Genomic DNA, 18,233 nt, shown 5'->3' with positions numbered 1-18,233 from the left:
ACGGACTTTCACAGCGAAGAACAAGCAGGGATTTTGCCAGGGTAGCGAAGTCTTCTGGTAGCGAAGATTTCTGAGAAGCCGCCTTAGCAAATCCGATTTTGCCACTTGCTTTTCTTCCCGGTAGCCGTTGGCTGCTTCGTTTCAGGCTTGAAGAATGTGATTTTTCTGTGAAACAGTGGAAAGGATAATCTTATAATCCAGTATATTTCTTTCAGCTCCTAAGGAAGCAGCACTCACACCTTCTGCGCCTAAACCTAGACCATCTGCCAGACCCAAAAGGCCACGAACTAAACCCGGTAACTAACTTCCACAGCAAACGTTTGTTACAGCGTATCGCTTAGGTAGCAGACCTGAGTTCAGATTTATTCTGTGTGAAGTTCAGCACCTAACAGTCCGAAAGATGGGCGCGGAGGGGAGCCGTGCTCTTTGAGGAATATGGTTTTTGTACGGGACCAAAAAAAATTTGAAGCAAAGCGAGAGCACTTTTATATCCCAAATCACCAAGTCGCATGGCCTGTCGTTGAAAGAAATTGTTTTCCTGCTCTTTCATTTCAAAATAACAGGTTTCCCCGCTCAGTTCAGCACAGGGTCGGGAAAATGCAAATTCCCCTGCTTTGCTGATGGTCATAGCACCTTAAATAGAACCATAGGGTTTGTGTTGATTCAGTGATTGTTAATGCATGCGCAGACTTAACTGAAACTGTGGAAGTCAGAGCAAAATTCTGCTCTGGAATTTAGTGAAGGCGTATTTTATGGTGGCAAATGAAATTGCACCTCCACACCGGGGTTGAATTTGGTCTGTGACGTAAGTCGGGGATGAAAGGCACCTGGCATTTTCTGAAGAATAAGTGAATACAGTTCCAGAAATATTACTAGTGCTACATGGGCGTTGTGGTTTAAGCCCAGCCGGCAACTCAGCACCACACAGCCGCTGGCTTGCTCCCCCCCGGTGGGCTGGGAGAGACGACGATCGGAAGAGTAAAAGCGCAGAAACTCGTGGGCTGAGACAAAGACAGTTTAATAGGGAAAGCAAAAGCCGCGCATGCAAGCAAAGCAAACCAAGGAGTTCATCCACTCCTGCCCATGGGCAGGCAGGTGTCTTCTTCCTTTTTTGCTTTTTGATCAAACAAATAGATCCCTGTACTCATTTTTGTCTGATTTGGGACTAAGGGAGATGAATTTGCCCTCTGTAGGGGTCCAGGTACTGGACCAACAAATGTTATGGTGCACATTACTAGAGCCCTAAAATGTTTCTGTTCTCACACCTTACAAACAGGCAGGTCAGTAAGAAGCAGGAGTTGCCTTTGATGTCTTATACGTGTCTTACTGTCAGCTGCAGGCTCTGATTTAAGAGTTTTCCGCAAGGTTTTGGCATTTAGCAGTTTCCTCTTTGGTATAGGTTCTCTGGTATTTGTTATGGGCTGCAGTCTTCTCTTCAGTCAAAGCCCTCACCCGTCCTTTCTTGCTCTTCTCCCGTGACGTAAAAGCAATGCATTTGTTGATTGAATCAAACAACGGATTGAAAATGTCATGAGAACGTAAATACGGGGGAGGAGCCTTGGACGGTGGCTCTCGCACAAGGCCGTGAGCATGCGGTGTGTAGATTCACAGGAGACAAAACTAGGAGGAGTGTAGGGTGTTATGCATAAGAGTAGGCCTTAGCTGTACGCTTGTCTCGTTTAAAACCAGACCAGCCGACCCCCTGAACTATTGGAACGATAACGCTTTTGGCTTACTGCTGACCCATCTACTGATCTGATTGATTACACTTGAATTTTTCTTTTCTAGCCCCTAAACCACCACTTTTGGAGCCCAAAACTTCTCAGACTGTTGAACAACCAAAGCCAACACTAGGTAATGCGTGTTTCTGTAGCTGCTGGTCGCTCTCCTCTGCGGTCCACACCACAGTTTGTTACTTTATCTCATACTGTATTTCATCCATTTATCTGAGAGGGGAAAAAAGTTAGGAAACAAGCATTCAGAAACCCGTTTTTCTGGGCTTGGGAGAAAAAGAAAGACGGGGGTGGGGGTTGGGGGTTGGGGGTGGGGGTTGTGTTTCTCACGGTTTTACTAGTTCTGTAGTACGGTAAAATTTGGGCGATGGGGATTGTCTTCCATTCTGTTGGGAGTTTTTCTACACCAACACACTTTAGCCTCAGGAAATCGTCAGAAACCCTTTGGAAATCCTGTTGGAAGGCCAGGTGCAAGGCTAGTATTGTGGACGTTCATCCCAGAACTCTCAGGGAAGGAAGGACTCCTGTGGCACTAGGTGGACACGTTAATTCTACAGTTCTTTTATGAATCCTTCTGAATGCCGTTTTGGCTTGACAAACGCTTCTCAGTCACGTCACGTGTCTTGTTCTCCTCTGTCCTCTCTATAAATGCCATCTGCTTTTCCCCCGTGTCTACTGCTGTGAAACTTTTTCTGGGAAAGCAGTCTCATAGCACTGCTTTATAAAAATGCAGAAGATTACCGGCCATACTACTTGAAACTCACTTTAAGCTTTATCTGATGTCGCATCTAGCTAAACAGAGTTTCAGGCCTTGCATGTTCAGGGGGGGGAAATGGTTTCTAGGCCTGGTGGCTCCTGATTTTTACCATTTAGATGACGCGACTTCTGGTTCATTAACTGAATTCGGTGACTACAGTTACAAAGCAGTTCCCTTTTTCATTACTGATTCCGTGGTTTTCCAGCTCCCTACCAGTAATTTCTTTACAGTGTTGTAAAACTGAGGACGTTTCTGCATATTTTGTCCACGTATGTCTTTTGATGGCTTAAAATGGCCCTGGTGTTCAGAAGGACGAGCAGCATTATTGTTTTACCTCGTCGGTACCTCGCAGAAATGAACGTGCTAACTGAACGAGAGGAGCTTTGTGATGTGATTGTAAGCTGCAACTACATGTTGTAAAGTTCCCTACGGACTTTCACAGCGAAGAACAAGCAGGGATTTTGCCAGGGTAGCGAAGTCTTCTGGTAGCGAAGATTTCTGAGAAGCCGCCTTAGCAAATCCGATTTTGCCACTTGCTTTTCTTCCCGGTAGCCGTTGGCTGCTTCGTTTCAGGCTTGAAGAATGTGATTTTTCTGTGAAACAGTGGAAAGGATAATCTTATAATCCAGTATATTTCTTTCAGCTCCTAAGGAAGCAGCACTCACACCTTCTGCGCCTAAACCTAGACCATCTGCCAGACCCAAAAGGCCACGAACTAAACCCGGTAACTAACTTCCACAGCAAACGTTTGTTACAGCGTATCGCTTAGGTAGCAGACCTGAGTTCAGATTTATTCTGTGTGAAGTTCAGCACCTAACAGTCCGAAAGATGGGCGCGGAGGGGAGCCGTGCTCTTTGAGGAATATGGTTTTTGTACGGGACCAAAAAAAATTTGAAGCAAAGCGAGAGCACTTTTATATCCCAAATCACCAAGTCGCATGGCCTGTCGTTGAAAGAAATTGTTTTCCTGCTCTTTCATTTCAAAATAACAGGTTTCCCCGCTCAGTTCAGCACAGGGTCGGGAAAATGCAAATTCCCCTGCTTTGCTGATGGTCATAGCACCTTAAATAGAACCATAGGGTTTGTGTTGATTCAGTGATTGTTAATGCATGCGCAGACTTAACTGAAACTGTGGAAGTCAGAGCAAAATTCTGCTCTGGAATTTAGTGAAGGCGTATTTTATGGTGGCAAATGAAATTGCACCTCCACACCGGGGTTGAATTTGGTCTGTGACGTAAGTCGGGGATGAAAGGCACCTGGCATTTTCTGAAGAATAAGTGAATACAGTTCCAGAAATATTACTAGTGCTACATGGGCGTTGTGGTTTAAGCCCAGCCGGCAACTCAGCACCACACAGCCGCTGGCTTGCTCCCCCCCGGTGGGCTGGGAGAGACGACGATCGGAAGAGTAAAAGCGCAGAAACTCGTGGGCTGAGACAAAGACAGTTTAATAGGGAAAGCAAAAGCCGCGCATGCAAGCAAAGCAAACCAAGGAGTTCATCCACTCCTGCCCATGGGCAGGCAGGTGTCTTCTTCCTTTTTTGCTTTTTGATCAAACAAATAGATCCCTGTACTCATTTTTGTCTGATTTGGGACTAAGGGAGATGAATTTGCCCTCTGTAGGGGTCCAGGTACTGGACCAACAAATGTTATGGTGCACATTACTAGAGCCCTAAAATGTTTCTGTTCTCACACCTTACAAACAGGCAGGTCAGTAAGAAGCAGGAGTTGCCTTTGATGTCTTATACGTGTCTTACTGTCAGCTGCAGGCTCTGATTTAAGAGTTTTCCGCAAGGTTTTGGCATTTAGCAGTTTCCTCTTTGGTATAGGTTCTCTGGTATTTGTTATGGGCTGCAGTCTTCTCTTCAGTCAAAGCCCTCACCCGTCCTTTCTTGCTCTTCTCCCGTGACGTAAAAGCAATGCATTTGTTGATTGAATCAAACAACGGATTGAAAATGTCATGAGAACGTAAATACGGGGGAGGAGCCTTGGACGGTGGCTCTCGCACAAGGCCGTGAGCATGTGGTGTGTAGATTCACAGGAGACAAAACTAGGAGGAGTGTAGGGTGTTATGCATAAGAGTAGGCCTTAGCTGTACGCTTGTCTCGTTTAAAACCAGACCAGCCGACCCCCTGAACTATTGGAACGATAACGCTTTTGGCTTACTGCTGACCCATCTACTGATCTGATTGATTACACTTGAATTTTTCTTTTCTAGCCCCTAAACCACCACTTTTGGAGCCCAAAACTTCTCAGACTGTTGAACAACCAAAGCCAACACTAGGTAATGCGTGTTTCTGTAGCTGCTGGTCGCTCTCCTCTGCGGTCCACACCACAGTTTGTTACTTTATCTCATACTGTATTTCATCCATTTATCTGAGAGGGGAAAAAAGTTAGGAAACAAGCATTCAGAAACCCGTTTTTCTGGGCTTGGGAGAAAAAGAAAGACGGGGGTGGGGGTTGGGGGTTGGGGGTGGGGGTTGTGTTTCTCACGGTTTTACTAGTTCTGTAGTACGGTAAAATTTGGGCGATGGGGATTGTCTTCCATTCTGTTGGGAGTTTTTCTACACCAACACACTTTAGCCTCAGGAAATCGTCAGAAACCCTTTGGAAATCCTGTTGGAAGGCCAGGTGCAAGGCTAGTATTGTGGACGTTCATCCCAGAACTCTCAGGGAAGGAAGGACTCCTGTGGCACTAGGTGGACACGTTAATTCTACAGTTCTTTTATGAATCCTTCTGAATGCCGTTTTGGCTTGACAAACGCTTCTCAGTCACGTCACGTGTCTTGTTCTCCTCTGTCCTCTCTATAAATGCCATCTGCTTTTCCCCCGTGTCTACTGCTGTGAAACTTTTTCTGGGAAAGCAGTCTCATAGCACTGCTTTATAAAAATGCAGAAGATTACTGGCCATACTACTTGAAACTCACTTTAAGCTTTATCTGATGTCGCATCTAGCTAAACAGAGTTTCAGGCCTTGCATGTTCAGGGGGGGAAAATGGTTTCTAGGCCTGGTGGCTCCTGATTTTTACCATTTAGATGACGCGACTTCTGGTTCATTAACTGAATTCGGTGACTACAGTTACAAAGCAGTTCCCTTTTTCATTACTGATTCCGTGGTTTTCCAGCTCCCTACCAGTAATTTCTTTACAGTGTTGTAAAACTGAGGACGTTTCTGCATATTTTGTCCACGTATGTCTTTTGATGGCTTAAAATGGCCCTGGTGTTCAGAAGGACGAGCAGCATTATTGTTTTACCTCGTCGGTACCTCGCAGAAATGAACGTGCTAACTGAACGAGAGGAGCTTTGTGATGTGATTGTAAGCTGCAACTACATGTTGTAAAGTTCCCTACGGACTTTCACAGCGAAGAACAAGCAGGGATTTTGCCAGGGTAGCGAAGTCTTCTGGTAGCGAAGATTTCTGAGAAGCCGCCTTAGCAAATCCGATTTTGCCACTTGCTTTTCTTCCCGGTAGCCGTTGGCTGCTTCGTTTCAGGCTTGAAGAATGTGATTTTTCTGTGAAACAGTGGAAAGGATAATCTTATAATCCAGTATATTTCTTTCAGCTCCTAAGGAAGCAGCACTCACACCTTCTGCGCCTAAACCTAGACCATCTGCCAGACCCAAAAGGCCACGAACTAAACCCGGTAACTAACTTCCACAGCAAACGTTTGTTACAGCGTATCGCTTAGGTAGCAGACCTGAGTTCAGATTTATTCTGTGTGAAGTTCAGCACCTAACAGTCCGAAAGATGGGCGCGGAGGGGAGCCGTGCTCTTTGAGGAATATGGTTTTTGTACGGGACCAAAAAAAATTTGAAGCAAAGCGAGAGCACTTTTATATCCCAAATCACCAAGTCGCATGGCCTGTCGTTGAAAGAAATTGTTTTCCTGCTCTTTCATTTCAAAATAACAGGTTTCCCCGCTCAGTTCAGCACAGGGTCGGGAAAATGCAAATTCCCCTGCTTTGCTGATGGTCATAGCACCTTAAATAGAACCATAGGGTTTGTGTTGATTCAGTGATTGTTAATGCATGCGCAGACTTAACTGAAACTGTGGAAGTCAGAGCAAAATTCTGCTCTGGAATTTAGTGAAGGCGTATTTTATGGTGGCAAATGAAATTGCACCTCCACACCGGGGTTGAATTTGGTCTGTGACGTAAGTCGGGGATGAAAGGCACCTGGCATTTTCTGAAGAATAAGTGAATACAGTTCCAGAAATATTACTAGTGCTACATGGGCGTTGTGGTTTAAGCCCAGCCGGCAACTCAGCACCACACAGCCGCTGGCTTGCTCCCCCCCGGTGGGCTGGGAGAGACGACGATCGGAAGAGTAAAAGCGCAGAAACTCGTGGGCTGAGACAAAGACAGTTTAATAGGGAAAGCAAAAGCCGCGCATGCAAGCAAAGCAAACCAAGGAGTTCATCCACTCCTGCCCATGGGCAGGCAGGTGTCTTCTTCCTTTTTTGCTTTTTGATCAAACAAATAGATCCCTGTACTCATTTTTGTCTGATTTGGGACTAAGGGAGATGAATTTGCCCTCTGTAGGGGTCCAGGTACTGGACCAACAAATGTTATGGTGCACATTACTAGAGCCCTAAAATGTTTCTGTTCTCACACCTTACAAACAGGCAGGTCAGTAAGAAGCAGGAGTTGCCTTTGATGTCTTATACGTGTCTTACTGTCAGCTGCAGGCTCTGATTTAAGAGTTTTCCGCAAGGTTTTGGCATTTAGCAGTTTCCTCTTTGGTATAGGTTCTCTGGTATTTGTTATGGGCTGCAGTCTTCTCTTCAGTCAAAGCCCTCACCCGTCCTTTCTTGCTCTTCTCCCGTGACGTAAAAGCAATGCATTTGTTGATTGAATCAAACAACGGATTGAAAATGTCATGAGAACGTAAATACGGGGGAGGAGCCTTGGACGGTGGCTCTCGCACAAGGCCGTGAGCATGCGGTGTGTAGATTCACAGGAGACAAAACTAGGAGGAGTGTAGGGTGTTATGCATAAGAGTAGGCCTTAGCTGTACGCTTGTCTCGTTTAAAACCAGACCAGCCGACCCCCTGAACTATTGGAACGATAACGCTTTTGGCTTACTGCTGACCCATCTACTGATCTGATTGATTACACTTGAATTTTTCTTTTCTAGCCCCTAAACCACCACTTTTGGAGCCCAAAACTTCTCAGACTGTTGAACAACCAAAGCCAACACTAGGTAATGCGTGTTTCTGTAGCTGCTGGTCGCTCTCCTCTGCGGTCCACACCACAGTTTGTTACTTTATCTCATACTGTATTTCATCCATTTATCTGAGAGGGGAAAAAAGTTAGGAAACAAGCATTCAGAAACCCGTTTTTCTGGGCTTGGGAGAAAAAGAAAGACGGGGGTGGGGGTTGGGGGTTGGGGGTGGGGGTTGTGTTTCTCACGGTTTTACTAGTTCTGTAGTACGGTAAAATTTGGGCGATGGGGATTGTCTTCCATTCTGTTGGGAGTTTTTCTACACCAACACACTTTAGCCTCAGGAAATCGTCAGAAACCCTTTGGAAATCCTGTTGGAAGGCCAGGTGCAAGGCTAGTATTGTGGACGTTCATCCCAGAACTCTCAGGGAAGGAAGGACTCCTGTGGCACTAGGTGGACACGTTAATTCTACAGTTCTTTTATGAATCCTTCTGAATGCCGTTTTGGCTTGACAAACGCTTCTCAGTCACGTCACGTGTCTTGTTCTCCTCTGTCCTCTCTATAAATGCCATCTGCTTTTCCCCCGTGTCTACTGCTGTGAAACTTTTTCTGGGAAAGCAGTCTCATAGCACTGCTTTATAAAAATGCAGAAGATTACTGGCCATACTACTTGAAACTCACTTTAAGCTTTATCTGATGTCGCATCTAGCTAAACAGAGTTTCAGGCCTTGCATGTTCAGGGGGGGAAAATGGTTTCTAGGCCTGGTGGCTCCTGATTTTTACCATTTAGATGACGCGACTTCTGGTTCATTAACTGAATTCGGTGACTACAGTTACAAAGCAGTTCCCTTTTTCATTACTGATTCCGTGGTTTTCCAGCTCCCTACCAGTAATTTCTTTACAGTGTTGTAAAACTGAGGACGTTTCTGCATATTTTGTCCACGTATGTCTTTTGATGGCTTAAAATGGCCCTGGTGTTCAGAAGGACGAGCAGCATTATTGTTTTACCTCGTCGGTACCTCGCAGAAATGAACGTGCTAACTGAACGAGAGGAGCTTTGTGATGTGATTGTAAGCTGCAACTACATGTTGTAAAGTTCCCTACGGACTTTCACAGCGAAGAACAAGCAGGGATTTTGCCAGGGTAGCGAAGTCTTCTGGTAGCGAAGATTTCTGAGAAGCCGCCTTAGCAAATCCGATTTTGCCACTTGCTTTTCTTCCCGGTAGCCGTTGGCTGCTTCGTTTCAGGCTTGAAGAATGTGATTTTTCTGTGAAACAGTGGAAAGGATAATCTTATAATCCAGTATATTTCTTTCAGCTCCTAAGGAAGCAGCACTCACACCTTCTGCGCCTAAACCTAGACCATCTGCCAGACCCAAAAGGCCACGAACTAAACCCGGTAACTAACTTCCACAGCAAACGTTTGTTACAGCGTATCGCTTAGGTAGCAGACCTGAGTTCAGATTTATTCTGTGTGAAGTTCAGCACCTAACAGTCCGAAAGATGGGCGCGGAGGGGAGCCGTGCTCTTTGAGGAATATGGTTTTTGTACGGGACCAAAAAAAATTTGAAGCAAAGCGAGAGCACTTTTATATCCCAAATCACCAAGTCGCATGGCCTGTCGTTGAAAGAAATTGTTTTCCTGCTCTTTCATTTCAAAATAACAGGTTTCCCCGCTCAGTTCAGCACAGGGTCGGGAAAATGCAAATTCCCCTGCTTTGCTGATGGTCATAGCACCTTAAATAGAACCATAGGGTTTGTGTTGATTCAGTGATTGTTAATGCATGCGCAGACTTAACTGAAACTGTGGAAGTCAGAGCAAAATTCTGCTCTGGAATTTAGTGAAGGCGTATTTTATGGTGGCAAATGAAATTGCACCTCCACACCGGGGTTGAATTTGGTCTGTGACGTAAGTCGGGGATGAAAGGCACCTGGCATTTTCTGAAGAATAAGTGAATACAGTTCCAGAAATATTACTAGTGCTACATGGGCGTTGTGGTTTAAGCCCAGCCGGCAACTCAGCACCACACAGCCGCTGGCTTGCTCCCCCCCGGTGGGCTGGGAGAGACGACGATCGGAAGAGTAAAAGCGCAGAAACTCGTGGGCTGAGACAAAGACAGTTTAATAGGGAAAGCAAAAGCCGCGCATGCAAGCAAAGCAAACCAAGGAGTTCATCCACTCCTGCCCATGGGCAGGCAGGTGTCTTCTTCCTTTTTTGCTTTTTGATCAAACAAATAGATCCCTGTACTCATTTTTGTCTGATTTGGGACTAAGGGAGATGAATTTGCCCTCTGTAGGGGTCCAGGTACTGGACCAACAAATGTTATGGTGCACATTACTAGAGCCCTAAAATGTTTCTGTTCTCACACCTTACAAACAGGCAGGTCAGTAAGAAGCAGGAGTTGCCTTTGATGTCTTATACGTGTCTTACTGTCAGCTGCAGGCTCTGATTTAAGAGTTTTCCGCAAGGTTTTGGCATTTAGCAGTTTCCTCTTTGGTATAGGTTCTCTGGTATTTGTTATGGGCTGCAGTCTTCTCTTCAGTCAAAGCCCTCACCCGTCCTTTCTTGCTCTTCTCCCGTGACGTAAAAGCAATGCATTTGTTGATTGAATCAAACAACGGATTGAAAATGTCATGAGAACGTAAATACGGGGGAGGAGCCTTGGACGGTGGCTCTCGCACAAGGCCGTGAGCATGCGGTGTGTAGATTCACAGGAGACAAAACTAGGAGGAGTGTAGGGTGTTATGCATAAGAGTAGGCCTTAGCTGTACGCTTGTCTCGTTTAAAACCAGACCAGCCGACCCCCTGAACTATTGGAACGATAACGCTTTTGGCTTACTGCTGACCCATCTACTGATCTGATTGATTACACTTGAATTTTTCTTTTCTAGCCCCTAAACCACCACTTTTGGAGCCCAAAACTTCTCAGACTGTTGAACAACCAAAGCCAACACTAGGTAATGCGTGTTTCTGTAGCTGCTGGTCGCTCTCCTCTGCGGTCCACACCACAGTTTGTTACTTTATCTCATACTGTATTTCATCCATTTATCTGAGAGGGGAAAAAAGTTAGGAAACAAGCATTCAGAAACCCGTTTTTCTGGGCTTGGGAGAAAAAGAAAGACGGGGGTGGGGGTTGGGGGTTGGGGGTGGGGGTTGTGTTTCTCACGGTTTTACTAGTTCTGTAGTACGGTAAAATTTGGGCGATGGGGATTGTCTTCCATTCTGTTGGGAGTTTTTCTACACCAACACACTTTAGCCTCAGGAAATCGTCAGAAACCCTTTGGAAATCCTGTTGGAAGGCCAGGTGCAAGGCTAGTATTGTGGACGTTCATCCCAGAACTCTCAGGGAAGGAAGGACTCCTGTGGCACTAGGTGGACACGTTAATTCTACAGTTCTTTTATGAATCCTTCTGAATGCCGTTTTGGCTTGACAAACGCTTCTCAGTCACGTCACGTGTCTTGTTCTCCTCTGTCCTCTCTATAAATGCCATCTGCTTTTCCCCCGTGTCTACTGCTGTGAAACTTTTTCTGGGAAAGCAGTCTCATAGCACTGCTTTATAAAAATGCAGAAGATTACCGGCCATACTACTTGAAACTCACTTTAAGCTTTATCTGATGTCGCATCTAGCTAAACAGAGTTTCAGGCCTTGCATGTTCAGGGGGGGGAAATGGTTTCTAGGCCTGGTGGCTCCTGATTTTTACCATTTAGATGACGCGACTTCTGGTTCATTAACTGAATTCGGTGACTACAGTTACAAAGCAGTTCCCTTTTTCATTACTGATTCCGTGGTTTTCCAGCTCCCTACCAGTAATTTCTTTACAGTGTTGTAAAACTGAGGACGTTTCTGCATATTTTGTCCACGTATGTCTTTTGATGGCTTAAAATGGCCCTGGTGTTCAGAAGGACGAGCAGCATTATTGTTTTACCTCGTCGGTACCTCGCAGAAATGAACGTGCTAACTGAACGAGAGGAGCTTTGTGATGTGATTGTAAGCTGCAACTACATGTTGTAAAGTTCCCTACGGACTTTCACAGCGAAGAACAAGCAGGGATTTTGCCAGGGTAGCGAAGTCTTCTGGTAGCGAAGATTTCTGAGAAGCCGCCTTAGCAAATCCGATTTTGCCACTTGCTTTTCTTCCCGGTAGCCGTTGGCTGCTTCGTTTCAGGCTTGAAGAATGTGATTTTTCTGTGAAACAGTGGAAAGGATAATCTTATAATCCAGTATATTTCTTTCAGCTCCTAAGGAAGCAGCACTCACACCTTCTGCGCCTAAACCTAGACCATCTGCCAGACCCAAAAGGCCACGAACTAAACCCGGTAACTAACTTCCACAGCAAACGTTTGTTACAGCGTATCGCTTAGGTAGCAGACCTGAGTTCAGATTTATTCTGTGTGAAGTTCAGCACCTAACAGTCCGAAAGATGGGCGCGGAGGGGAGCCGTGCTCTTTGAGGAATATGGTTTTTGTACGGGACCAAAAAAAATTTGAAGCAAAGCGAGAGCACTTTTATATCCCAAATCACCAAGTCGCATGGCCTGTCGTTGAAAGAAATTGTTTTCCTGCTCTTTCATTTCAAAATAACAGGTTTCCCCGCTCAGTTCAGCACAGGGTCGGGAAAATGCAAATTCCCCTGCTTTGCTGATGGTCATAGCACCTTAAATAGAACCATAGGGTTTGTGTTGATTCAGTGATTGTTAATGCATGCGCAGACTTAACTGAAACTGTGGAAGTCAGAGCAAAATTCTGCTCTGGAATTTAGTGAAGGCGTATTTTATGGTGGCAAATGAAATTGCACCTCCACACCGGGGTTGAATTTGGTCTGTGACGTAAGTCGGGGATGAAAGGCACCTGGCATTTTCTGAAGAATAAGTGAATACAGTTCCAGAAATATTACTAGTGCTACATGGGCGTTGTGGTTTAAGCCCAGCCGGCAACTCAGCACCACACAGCCGCTGGCTTGCTCCCCCCCGGTGGGCTGGGAGAGACGACGATCGGAAGAGTAAAAGCGCAGAAACTCGTGGGCTGAGACAAAGACAGTTTAATAGGGAAAGCAAAAGCCGCGCATGCAAGCAAAGCAAACCAAGGAGTTCATCCACTCCTGCCCATGGGCAGGCAGGTGTCTTCTTCCTTTTTTGCTTTTTGATCAAACAAATAGATCCCTGTACTCATTTTTGTCTGATTTGGGACTAAGGGAGATGAATTTGCCCTCTGTAGGGGTCCAGGTACTGGACCAACAAATGTTATGGTGCACATTACTAGAGCCCTAAAATGTTTCTGTTCTCACACCTTACAAACAGGCAGGTCAGTAAGAAGCAGGAGTTGCCTTTGATGTCTTATACGTGTCTTACTGTCAGCTGCAGGCTCTGATTTAAGAGTTTTCCGCAAGGTTTTGGCATTTAGCAGTTTCCTCTTTGGTATAGGTTCTCTGGTATTTGTTATGGGCTGCAGTCTTCTCTTCAGTCAAAGCCCTCACCCGTCCTTTCTTGCTCTTCTCCCGTGACGTAAAAGCAATGCATTTGTTGATTGAATCAAACAACGGATTGAAAATGTCATGAGAACGTAAATACGGGGGAGGAGCCTTGGACGGTGGCTCTCGCACAAGGCCGTGAGCATGCGGTGTGTAGATTCACAGGAGACAAAACTAGGAGGAGTGTAGGGTGTTATGCATAAGAGTAGGCCTTAGCTGTACGCTTGTCTCGTTTAAAACCAGACCAGCCGACCCCCTGAACTATTGGAACGATAACGCTTTTGGCTTACTGCTGACCCATCTACTGATCTGATTGATTACACTTGAATTTTTCTTTTCTAGCCCCTAAACCACCACTTTTGGAGCCCAAAACTTCTCAGACTGTTGAACAACCAAAGCCAACACTAGGTAATGCGTGTTTCTGTAGCTGCTGGTCGCTCTCCTCTGCGGTCCACACCACAGTTTGTTACTTTATCTCATACTGTATTTCATCCATTTATCTGAGAGGGGAAAAAAGTTAGGAAACAAGCATTCAGAAACCCGTTTTTCTGGGCTTGGGAGAAAAAGAAAGACGGGGGTGGGGGTTGGGGGTTGGGGGTGGGGGTTGTGTTTCTCACGGTTTTACTAGTTCTGTAGTACGGTAAAATTTGGGCGATGGGGATTGTCTTCCATTCTGTTGGGAGTTTTTCTACACCAACACACTTTAGCCTCAGGAAATCGTCAGAAACCCTTTGGAAATCCTGTTGGAAGGCCAGGTGCAAGGCTAGTATTGTGGACGTTCATCCCAGAACTCTCAGGGAAGGAAGGACTCCTGTGGCACTAGGTGGACACGTTAATTCTACAGTTCTTTTATGAATCCTTCTGAATGCCGTTTTGGCTTGACAAACGCTTCTCAGTCACATCACGTGTCTTGTTCTCCTCTGTCCTCTCTATAAATGCCATCTGCTTTTCCCCCGTGTCTACTGCTGTGAAACTTTTTCTGGGAAAGCAGTCTCATAGCACTGCTTTATAAAAATGCAGAAGATTACTGGCCATACTACTTGAAACTCACTTTAAGCTTTATCTGATGTCGCATCTAGCTAAACAGAGTTTCAGGCCTTGCATGTTCAGGGGGGGAAAATGGTTTCTAGGCCTGGTGGCTCCTGATTTTTACCATTTAGATGACGCGACTTCTGGTTCATTAACTGAATTCGGTGACTACAGTTACAAAGCAGTTCCCTTTTTCATTACTGATTCCGTGGTTTTCCAGCTCCCTACCAGTAATTTCTTTACAGTGTTGTAAAACTGAGGACGTTTCTGCATATTTTGTCCACGTATGTCTTTTGATGGCTTAAAATGGCCCTGGTGTTCAGAAGGACGAGCAGCATTATTGTTTTACCTCGTCGGTACCTCGCAGAAATGAACGTGCTAACTGAACGAGAGGAGCTTTGTGATGTGATTGTAAGCTGCAACTACATGTTGTAAAGTTCCCTACGGACTTTCACAGCGAAGAACAAGCAGGGATTTTGCCAGGGTAGCGAAGTCTTCTGGTAGCGAAGATTTCTGAGAAGCCGCCTTAGCAAATCCGATTTTGCCACTTGCTTTTCTTCCCGGTAGCCGTTGGCTGCTTCGTTTCAGGCTTGAAGAATGTGATTTTTCTGTGAAACAGTGGAAAGGATAATCTTATAATCCAGTATATTTCTTTCAGCTCCTAAGGAAGCAGCACTCACACCTTCTGCGCCTAAACCTAGACCATCTGCCAGACCCAAAAGGCCACGAACTAAACCCGGTAACTAACTTCCACAGCAAACGTTTGTTACAGCGTATCGCTTAGGTAGCAGACCTGAGTTCAGATTTATTCTGTGTGAAGTTCAGCACCTAACAGTCCGAAAGATGGGCGCGGAGGGGAGCCGTGCTCTTTGAGGAATATGGTTTTTGTACGGGACCAAAAAAAATTTGAAGCAAAGCGAGAGCACTTTTATATCCCAAATCACCAAGTCGCATGGCCTGTCGTTGAAAGAAATTGTTTTCCTGCTCTTTCATTTCAAAATAACAGGTTTCCCCGCTCAGTTCAGCACAGGGTCGGGAAAATGCAAATTCCCCTGCTTTGCTGATGGTCATAGCACCTTAAATAGAACCATAGGGTTTGTGTTGATTCAGTGATTGTTAATGCATGCGCAGACTTAACTGAAACTGTGGAAGTCAGAGCAAAATTCTGCTCTGGAATTTAGTGAAGGCGTATTTTATGGTGGCAAATGAAATTGCACCTCCACACCGGGGTTGAATTTGGTCTGTGACGTAAGTCGGGGATGAAAGGCACCTGGCATTTTCTGAAGAATAAGTGAATACAGTTCCAGAAATATTACTAGTGCTACATGGGCGTTGTGGTTTAAGCCCAGCCGGCAACTCAGCACCACACAGCCGCTGGCTTGCTCCCCCCCGGTGGGCTGGGAGAGACGACGATCGGAAGAGTAAAAGCGCAGAAACTCGTGGGCTGAGACAAAGACAGTTTAATAGGGAAAGCAAAAGCCGCGCATGCAAGCAAAGCAAACCAAGGAGTTCATCCACTCCTGCCCATGGGCAGGCAGGTGTCTTCTTCCTTTTTTGCTTTTTGATCAAACAAATAGATCCCTGTACTCATTTTTGTCTGATTTGGGACTAAGGGAGATGAATTTGCCCTCTGTAGGGGTCCAGGTACTGGACCAACAAATGTTATGGTGCACATTACTAGAGCCCTAAAATGTTTCTGTTCTCACACCTTACAAACAGGCAGGTCAGTAAGAAGCAGGAGTTGCCTTTGATGTCTTATACGTGTCTTACTGTCAGCTGCAGGCTCTGATTTAAGAGTTTTCCGCAAGGTTTTGGCATTTAGCAGTTTCCTCTTTGGTATAGGTTCTCTGGTATTTGTTATGGGCTGCAGTCTTCTCTTCAGTCAAAGCCCTCACCCGTCCTTTCTTGCTCTTCTCCCGTGACGTAAAAGCAATGCATTTGTTGATTGAATCAAACAACGGATTGAAAATGTCATGAGAACGTAAATACGGGGGAGGAGCCTTGGACGGTGGCTCTCGCACAAGGCCGTGAGCATGCGGTGTGTAGATTCACAGGAGACAAAACTAGGAGGAGTGTAGGGTGTTATGCATAAGAGTAGGCCTTAGCTGTACGCTTGTCTCGTTTAAAACCAGACCAGCCGACCCCCTGAACTATTGGAACGATAACGCTTTTGGCTTACTGCTGACCCATCTACTGATCTGATTGATTACACTTGAATTTTTCTTTTCTAGCCCCTAAACCACCACTTTTGGAGCCCAAAACTTCTCAGACTGTTGAACAACCAAAGCCAACACTAGGTAATGCGTGTTTCTGTAGCTGCTGGTCGCTCTCCTCTGCGGTCCACACCACAGTTTGTTACTTTATCTCATACTGTATTTCATCCATTTATCTGAGAGGGGAAAAAAGTTAGGAAACAAGCATTCAGAAACCCGTTTTTCTGGGCTTGGGAGAAAAAGAAAGACGGGGGTGGGGGTTGGGGGTTGGGGGTGGGGGTTGTGTTTCTCACGGTTTTACTAGTTCTGTAGTACGGTAAAATTTGGGCGATGGGGATTGTCTTCCATTCTGTTGGGAGTTTTTCTACACCAACACACTTTAGCCTCAGGAAATCGTCAGAAACCCTTTGGAAATCCTGTTGGAAGGCCAGGTGCAAGGCTAGTATTGTGGACGTTCATCCCAGAACTCTCAGGGAAGGAAGGACTCCTGTGGCACTTGGTTTGTGTTGATTCAGTGATCAATGTTTTTAGCCCTAATCCAAAACATAGCTGAGAACTAGCTTCTATGAAGGTAATTAACTGTATCCTAGTGAAAACCTGCACAATGGTTTATAATGAATGTACAAAGCTTTAAATTGCCTAATTAGTTATTGTAAGAATATATTTCTTTATTCTGGAATAGATCCAGCAATATTATTAATTTTTTTCCAGATTCTCTCTGAATTTTTTTTTTGCTCATTGAAATAATTACTCCCTGCAGACCAAATAATTCCTTGTGAAGCTTGTTTAACCAGATGGTGTTTTTACTTGGAACTGTCTCAAAATAGCATGCATAATTAGTTTTTTTTTGTGGTGATTACTGCTCCCACAATAAATTTTAGTGTAGGAAATCCAGTATTAAAATACTAGAATAAATATAGTTGTTTCTTCTGTAGGTGCCTATGTGTGAATATAGATTAGAATCCTGCATGTTCTTTTTTGAAACTACAGAGTATTAAACCAACTCATTTGGGACCTGTTGCATAAAATTGTTTTACACCCTTGGACTGCCAAGATCAATACTTTATATTGATCCTTCCACAATGAATGGCTATATAAGAAGTTTCTGTGTAACTACAGAGAAGGCAGCATGATTCAGTATTTGTATGCATGCCTCTTGTTCATCCTTTCCTTCTTAGTGGTTTCAGTGATGGATCAGATGGAATCCTAAGAAACACTTCTTAATCATAATTAAGCTTGTAATAGTCTTCCTGTAAGTAAGGTTTGTGAATTTTTCATTTGTTCTGATGGGACAAATGATATTCTTGTTCATAAGTTATTATTTGAGGCATAAAATATGCAGTGCATGGGGATAACTTGGCTTTTGGGTAGGTGGCAAAATGGTCAAAGAGCAGGATCGCCTCTGTATTCAGCATCCCTTGGGAGTTCAGCTTAAGTTAGAAATTGGAGCCATGACAGTGGTTGTCACTTTTTCTTAATAATAAATCAAAATAATGAAGAATATGTGCCAAGTTCATACTTGATCACTGACTTAGAATGACCCACTTTGAGTGAAACAGCATTCCTGAAAGTTAATTTTGGGTCTTATAATTAATAATACTTTTGTACTGTTTCTGGTAAAGTATTTCTCATTTTGCAGTGGAGCAAGAAACTTCATTTAAAAAATAAAACAAAACAACACATAAATAATTTTGTTTTTTTGACCGACAAACTCTATGACTGAAAGTTTGCAGCTTCATTCTTTTTCTAGATATGTGGGTCATTGAATCTGTTGCCTGCATGAAAAATAAGTTCTTGTTGCCAATGTGATCATGCTCAACCATTGTGCTCAGTTGTATTATTGGTAGCATTAGTCTCCCTGTCTAAACAAAGT

General features: G+C 44.7%; 1 protein-coding gene across 1 annotated transcript in view; it reads left to right on the top strand.

Moving 5' to 3' along the window:
* ABI3BP (ABI family member 3 binding protein) overlaps positions 1–18,233 on the top strand; it is a 178,584-nt gene that overhangs the window by 99,252 nt on the left and 61,099 nt on the right. The window contains exons 32-43 of the mRNA XM_064467435.1: positions 216–296; positions 1,789–1,854; positions 3,134–3,214; positions 4,707–4,772; positions 6,052–6,132; positions 7,625–7,690; positions 8,970–9,050; positions 10,543–10,608; positions 11,888–11,968; positions 13,461–13,526; positions 14,806–14,886; positions 16,379–16,444. Of these exons, the coding sequence (XP_064323505.1) occupies positions 216–296; positions 1,789–1,854; positions 3,134–3,214; positions 4,707–4,772; positions 6,052–6,132; positions 7,625–7,690; positions 8,970–9,050; positions 10,543–10,608; positions 11,888–11,968; positions 13,461–13,526; positions 14,806–14,886; positions 16,379–16,444 (882 nt within the window). The remainder of the gene's footprint in view (positions 1–215; positions 297–1,788; positions 1,855–3,133; positions 3,215–4,706; positions 4,773–6,051; positions 6,133–7,624; positions 7,691–8,969; positions 9,051–10,542; positions 10,609–11,887; positions 11,969–13,460; positions 13,527–14,805; positions 14,887–16,378; positions 16,445–18,233) is intronic.

The sequence above is a fragment of the Phalacrocorax carbo genome, chromosome 1, assembly GCF_963921805.1.
Source record: "Phalacrocorax carbo chromosome 1, bPhaCar2.1, whole genome shotgun sequence".
NCBI classification, from domain to species: domain Eukaryota; kingdom Metazoa; phylum Chordata; class Aves; order Suliformes; family Phalacrocoracidae; genus Phalacrocorax; species Phalacrocorax carbo.
The sequence above is the reverse complement of the archived record's forward strand: the minus strand, read 5'-3'. Positions and strand labels throughout refer to the sequence as shown.